The sequence below is a fragment of the Marmota marmota genome, unplaced genomic scaffold, assembly GCF_001458135.2.
Source record: "Marmota marmota marmota unplaced genomic scaffold, marMar, whole genome shotgun sequence".
NCBI lineage: Eukaryota > Metazoa > Chordata > Mammalia > Rodentia > Sciuridae > Marmota > Marmota marmota.
In genome coordinates, this window is record NW_026000174.1 from 17,377,569 (window position 1) to 17,384,712 (window position 7,144).

Here is a 7,144-nt window from a genome sequence, read left to right on the forward strand (position 1 = left end):
TGTGCGCATAGCCGGTCATGGAAGGTGAGAAGTTCTGAGAGAACGTGTCCATGAACTAAAGTATAATGGATTCATTTTCTCAGAGGACAAATAGAGAAAATTGTCAAATAAATGCTTGGATTTGGGAAAATTGGAACTTTGAGAAATGAGTTTGATTGTATTCCAAGGGAATTTATGACAAAATAAAGTATAAATAGACTAACCTAAGAAATCCAGCTAAAGAGCAGCAAAACTGAAAAATGTTCCTGGAAAGCTTGTCTTCTGAGTTTCAGAAAACTGCTCTGTCACCTCTGAATTCTTTATATAAGGTGTAGGTAGAACCTAGATTTCGAAATATCTTTATAATTAAATAATTTTTTGTCTCTTTTCCAAGTTACAAGTCACAAACATACCCGATTAGTAGCAAACGCAGATAAAGGGAATCCTCTTGGTTCAGTAGTAAGGGAACAGAAAATAATCATCTAGTAAATTTAATTTTGCTCATTTAATATGATCATGGTATACAGAAACATGGATCCTGATGGCTCGTTTTTCAATGACTTTGGCAAAGGAAATAGAAAGAAAAATAGAGAGGAGTTTTGGGGGTGAAAGGGTTAAAAGAGCATACTCCTAATCTAACTCCAGTATATTTTTCTAAAATAAATTATTTTCTCCTCATTTTCCATTCATCCAGTCTTGAGATGGATTAGAAGATGAAACAGCAGCACCACCACGTGGCTCTTCTGACCAAGAAGTCACCATGCTCACATTCAATGGCTCCTTCTTCATGCCTTCTGTTTTTACACTAGTTGGGATTCCTGGCCTGGAGCCAGTGCAGTGCTGGATTGGGATTCCATTCTGCGCCATGTACGTCATCGCTGTGATTGGGAATTCCCTCATTTTGGTTATCATCAAAAAAGAAAACAGCCTCCACATACCCATGTACATATTTTTGGCCATGTTGGCAGCCACAGACATGGCACTTAGCACCTGTATTCTTCCCAAAATGTTAGGCATCTTCTGGTTTCATTGGCCAGAGATCTCTTTTGATGCCTGCCTGCTGCAAATGTGGCTTATTCACTCATTCCAGGGAACTGAATCAGGCGTCCTGCTGGCAATGGCCCTGGATCGCTATGTGGCCATCTGTAACCCCTTGAGACATGCTACTGTCTTCTCCCAGAAACTCTTGACTCATCTTGGAGTGGGAGTAACAATGAGGTCTGCCATTCTCGTGTTACCAACGCTGCTGCTTATCAAATGCAGACTTAAACTCTACCAAACTACAGTTATTTCCCACTCTTATTGTGAGCACATGGCCATTGTGAAGCTGGCTGCTGAAGACATCAGAGTCAACAAGATATATGGCCTATTTGTTGCCTTTGCCATCCTAGGATTTGACATAATCTTTATTACCATGTCCTATGTTCGAATCTTTGTCACTGTCTTCCAGTTGCCCCAGAAGGAGGCCCGAGTCAAGGCCTTCAATACCTGCGTAGCTCACATCTGTGTCTTCCTACCATTCTACCTCCTGGCCTTCTTCTCTTTCTTTACACACAGGTTTGGTTCTCACATACCACCCTATGTTCATATCCTCTTGTCAAATCTTTACCTGTTAGTCCCACCTTTTCTCAACCCTATTGTCTATGGAGTTAAGACCAAAGAAATCCGCAGACATGTCTGGAAAATGTTTGTCTCCTCCCCAGATTCTTGATTGTTAACTACTCCCTGCATAGAAGTTTTTGGTTGGTTATAAGTAACAACTTCACTGAGGTAAAAAATTATATCTTCCTCAAGTAGTTACATCTAAAAATAAAGGTTTATATCTCAGATGCTCATAATTTAAGGAGGTATTCAATTGATTGGCTAAAACATAAGAAACAAAATTTCTCTTGTGTTGAGATTTCAATTTAGTTATGTCATTCTTCTATGTACACCCTGTCCATTTAAACTCAATGCTTCCTCTCTAGTTCCTTAGACTTATATATAAAATAAGATTTCAGAGAAAAGTGCTTGATTCTAAATATTATGTTCTATTTTATTTATGATTATTATGTTTATTTATAATTTATTATGTTTATTTATAATTATTATATTTATTTATTTATAATTATTATATTCTATTTCCTGCTGTTTGCTTTTTAAAACATTTTATAAATTTCTTCTTTTTAGTTATACATGACAGTAGAGTATATTTTGACATATTTATAGAAACATGGAGTACATGTTATCTAATTAGGATCCCAGTCTTGTGGTTTAAATGATGTGGAGATTCACTGTGGTGTATTCATATATATATAGGATAGTTATGTTAGATTCATTCCACTGTATTTCCTATTTTTTGAATCTACATTTTAACAAATTTGGAATCAATTATATTTATGGCATCACAATTCACAGAAGCCAAGCTATGGAGCCACTCCAGGTACCCATCAACAGATAACTGGATAAAGACAATGTGGTATGCATACATAATGGGTTTTATTCAGCCATAAAAAAAAAATGAAATTACATCATTTACCAGCGTAAATGGAAGGAACTGGACATCATTATAAGTGAAAGAATCTAGACTCCGAAAGTCAAGGGCTGAATATTTTCACTTATATGTGAATGCTAAATTAAAGAAGGGGATAGAGGTCAGTGGAAGAGATCAGTGTAATAGAGGAAGAGGGTTGAGGGGAAGGCAGGAGGGAAAAGAAAAAGGAGGTATGGTGAAGAGAAATTGACCAAATTATACTATGTACACATATGAATGTATCACAGTAAACTTTTCTTTATGTATATGTATATGAAGCAGTAATTTAAAAAAAATAAAGGAAAACCAGTGGAGTAGAGGAAGGGGAACAGAGGGAGGGAGGAAAAGAGGGAAAGAAGAAGTACTGGGGACTGAATTGTAGCAAATTATATTCCATGTGTGTATGATTATGTCAACTGAACTGAAATAGTATGCACAACTATAATGCACTAATAGAAACATTTTCAAAATTAAAAAGAATCATGTTAGTGGATAGGCAGACAAGCTGAATAAGATGTTAAATGAAATAATAAATGCAAACAACTAAATAATTCATTTTAATTCTGCATTGGATAATTAGATATTCCAGTATTTGTGGGATTAATAATACAAAGCGAATAATTATTGAAGAATCATTCTCTTAGAAAAATATGTGCCAAATATACAAAATTTTCATAAAGTTATTATGCATGAAAAATAAGAATAGAGAGAGTACACATATGGTATTTCCAAATAAGAAACCAAAATGATAGAATAAAATGATAACTACCAGTTAATCATAAATTAAATAATGAAATTCAAGGTATCAAATGTAAAATACAACAAAGTAAATAAATGAAACTAGAAAAATGTCTTTTTGGAACAAATCAACAGAAAATATAATAATCCAACCTCCTTGCATCAGAAAAAAGAAATCCAGTATGTATCCTTAGGAATTCATGGTTTAAGTATTTTTTCTGGAATAAGAAGTAAGATAACAAAAATCTTAAAATACACATGTAAATTGGAAAAAGAATTTTTAAATGAAACTCCTATGACATCAGAATTAACTATGGGAAACTATTTTAGGTTGTAATAATTTAGCAACTAGATTTAGGTAAATTTGTAAGAGTAGATAGTACAGAAGAAAATACAAGTGTGGTACTAGCTCTTCTTTATCTATGAGTAAGTAGTTACAAATATCTTAGATTTAAGTGATTAGAAAAAAATAGGTAAATAAAACCACTGGTGGAAATGTATTTTTTCTTTTTATTTTAGTTTATAATTTACAAGCATAAAAGGGAAAAACTTATTATAAAGAAAATGACCATGATATTACAATGTAGGTGAAGAAATAAATCATTACTCACTGTCAACATGTCCTGTAATTGTCCTTTTGTTATCACAATCTCTCACTTCCCCTAACAAGTATAAACTTCTTTCTTACATCTAATATAATATAATTATTTCCTCCCCCCCCCCGTTTATTCTATATACTTCGCAGCCTAAGCAGGCATTCCTAAGTTTTAAATTTTAGTATTGCTTGATTTTGAATTTTGTATGAATGACTTACACAGTATATATTGTGTGTATCTTATAAATTTTGTTTAGGTTGCTGGTTGTACCTCTGTTCTGCTCATCTTTCTCCTTGAATAATATGCCATGGTAAAACACACTGTAATTTGTCGACTTTTTTATGTTGATGTGCATTGACAAAGGTCAAATATAAATAATATATTTGAATGTAAAAGATCAATTATAAATAATATATTCGTATGTATGTGTCTTCATGCACTTTGAATGCTGATTGGTACATCTAAGAATCAAAAGACCAATTCATACGTATCAATATTGGTAGGTACTTTTAAACATTTCTGGAATGCTTCCATCAACTAAAACTACCATAAAGAATAAGAATATTGTGTTGCTTGATATTTTTCCCATGCTTGAGACTGGACCTTGTGATTTTAGTCACATGGTTTATAAGTAGTAGAAACTCTTTGTGGTTTTTAATTGACATTTGTCTGAAAACTATCAAAATTGGATCATATTTTCACATATATAGCCTGATTGCATATTCTTTTGTATAAATTTAATAATTGTGTCCATTTTCTACCTGAATTATTAAATTATCTACGTTAGTTTTTACTAATATTTAAGAGTCCTTTATATATGTTGTGTGCAACAATTTTCTGCTATACATATTGAAAATATTGTCATCTTTTCTGAAATATACTGTTGATGCATTTTGAGGAACAGATATATGTGCTTCAATGTAGCCAAAATTATCAAACACTAAAGTCTAATACTTACCCTGCTGTATTTAAAACATCTGCCTCATGTACGCTTATGATCATATATATTCCATTATCTTCATTTTAAGATATAAAATAAATGTAGAATCACATTTTAATAATAGAAGTAGTAGATAGTGTTTATTTTTACAACTTTAGTATAAAAGAGCATATGATTAACTGTACATAAAGTATACAATCTAATCAGTTTTGACAGACATGTAGGTCTATAAAACCATTACTTCAATTAACCCAGCAATCACCGTGATTTCAAGTGCATTTGTTATTCTTCCCTCCATTTACCACCATCTCCAGGTGACCACTTGCTTGCTATCAGTAAAGGTGAATTTTGCACATTGTAGATTTTGATGCAAAAAAATGCTATTTAATAGCATTTTTTATTTAGTTATTTTCATTTATCATAATTACTTTTAAATTAATTCATCAATTGTTCATTTTATCTTGCTAAATAATATTTTACTCTATGAATATATTACAATTTACTTATCCATTCATTTGTCCAGGGCATTGGGGTTCTTTCCAAGTTGTAGGTGTGATAAATAAAGCCGCTGTTCATGTTCGTTTATAAATCTTTTTTGATCTATGTTTCATTTGGGGTGCACACTTAGGTGTAAAAGGGCTAGGTCATTAAATAGATATGATCAAAAGTTAGGAGATGGGAGCAATAGGGAGGCTGAGTAGGAGGCTGCAGTGATCATCTGCCCAGTTTAGACAGCTCCTCATGCACCAAACACCTTCACATCACCTCGGAATTCAAGTGGAACACTGCAGTGCCTGGAAACACACACTGAAGAAGGTAGGAAGAAAAGAGCTGTCAGTGTCAGCCCTCTTCCAACCCCAGGGAGCCCAATGTGCAGAAAGTTGTAGGAAGCAGAAATTAAGTCCTGATCTTTCCCAGTGTGGTCCCCAACACAGGGAAACTCAGTGCTGGACAGGGCTCATAGACTCTGCTGCCTAGCTGAGCCTCTTGTCCCTCTTAGTCAGGTGGCCAAGGTACCATGCCCATCACCTCTACTACAACCTTGGACAGATAATAAGGATGAAAGCTCCAGCTCCTGTTGATTAGGTCAGGAAAGTGAGCATAAGTCCTTGTCTTAGAATTTAATATGGGGCTGGTAAAACCCAGCACTGTGTGAATCAAAATAGTCACCGTCCCCAGGACAGTGCCTACAGCTGGTGCCTCTGGACCCATCTGTGTGCCTATTGGTGACTCACAGACCCAGGTACACAGACTAATATCCCAGCCAGCACCAGCTGTGGCTCTTTGCAGCAGTTTTAGGCCAGCAGAGAGGCCACAGCAGAGTGCGTGCTGGTCCATTCAGTGCTGTACTGCTCCTGGTAAGTTTTGGGTTCAGGGTATGATCTGTGATTGTCGTCAATGCCCGTGAAACTGACTACTCCTTCTTCCCCTGAATAAAGCAATTGTCTCTTAGGAAGAGTCTGGGGAGGCGCCCTGGATGAACACGTCTTTAACTCCTGATGCCCCAGGGTCCTGAACAATTATTGTGTTCTGCAGTAACTTGGGCATTACCCCAGCTGGGATAACAAGATGTGGCTCCAGGTGTAGGCCACCCGCTGGGGTTGAGTTACACTCACCTGTTCCTTTGTAATCCTACCCATTCTGACTTTTTTGGATAGAATGTTCTAAGAAACAGCGTCCCCCATGTAAAAGCCCACTTCTGAATGTACTTGCTCGCTCTTGGGCTCTCTCTCTCTCTCTCTCTCTCTCTCTCTCTCTCTCTCTCTCTCTCTCTTTTTTTTTTTTTTTTGAGGCTGCTGTATTAAATTAAAGTCATACATAGGTTTCAAAGGAAATCACATTTCTGCAGTCTGGTGAGCCCACCTGACAATGCACGCTAACAGAATTGTAAATGTAAAGGGTGATAGCTTGTCAGTGCCTGACAGTTCTAAATGGCCTTTTAGTTCAGTACGCAGAGCTGTCATAAAAAAACATAAAAATGCATATGCAGACAGCTGAAGCTGCTGTGCACATCATTATCTGCAAATGGTATAAGTATCCTGAACAAAAGGCCTTCCAGTTTAAGGACATGCATAAGACATTTCTCTGCCTCCAGGTTTAAAACAAAGTGCTGTCAAGAAAACAGGATTCCAGTGCCAGAACTGAGGTTTTTCTGTCAATCAGCGAGGTGCTACATTTGTACATATTTTTCTGACCCTGCATATGAGAAGAGCATTCTTAACAGATGTGTATTTAACTTCTGGCAGTTACATCTGTTTCTTCTGTATTTCCCTCCTTATTTCTTTATCATTGTTGTAACAGACCGCTGTAGAGGGGTGTTTGATTGTGTACTTATTCATTTTGCCCTCTCTGCTCTGTTCCTCACCCTCTCCTCTCTTC

The 7,144-nt window shown here is 35.8% G+C and overlaps 1 protein-coding gene across 1 annotated transcript; it reads left to right on the top strand.

Moving 5' to 3' along the window:
• Positions 1-739: 739 nt before the first annotated feature.
• Positions 740-1,690, top strand: LOC107157147 (olfactory receptor 52A5). The gene has a single exon (XM_015503451.1). The coding sequence runs from the start codon at positions 740-742 to the stop codon at positions 1,688-1,690; it is 951 nt and encodes a 316-aa protein (XP_015358937.1).
• Positions 1,691-7,144: the final 5,454 nt, after the last annotated feature.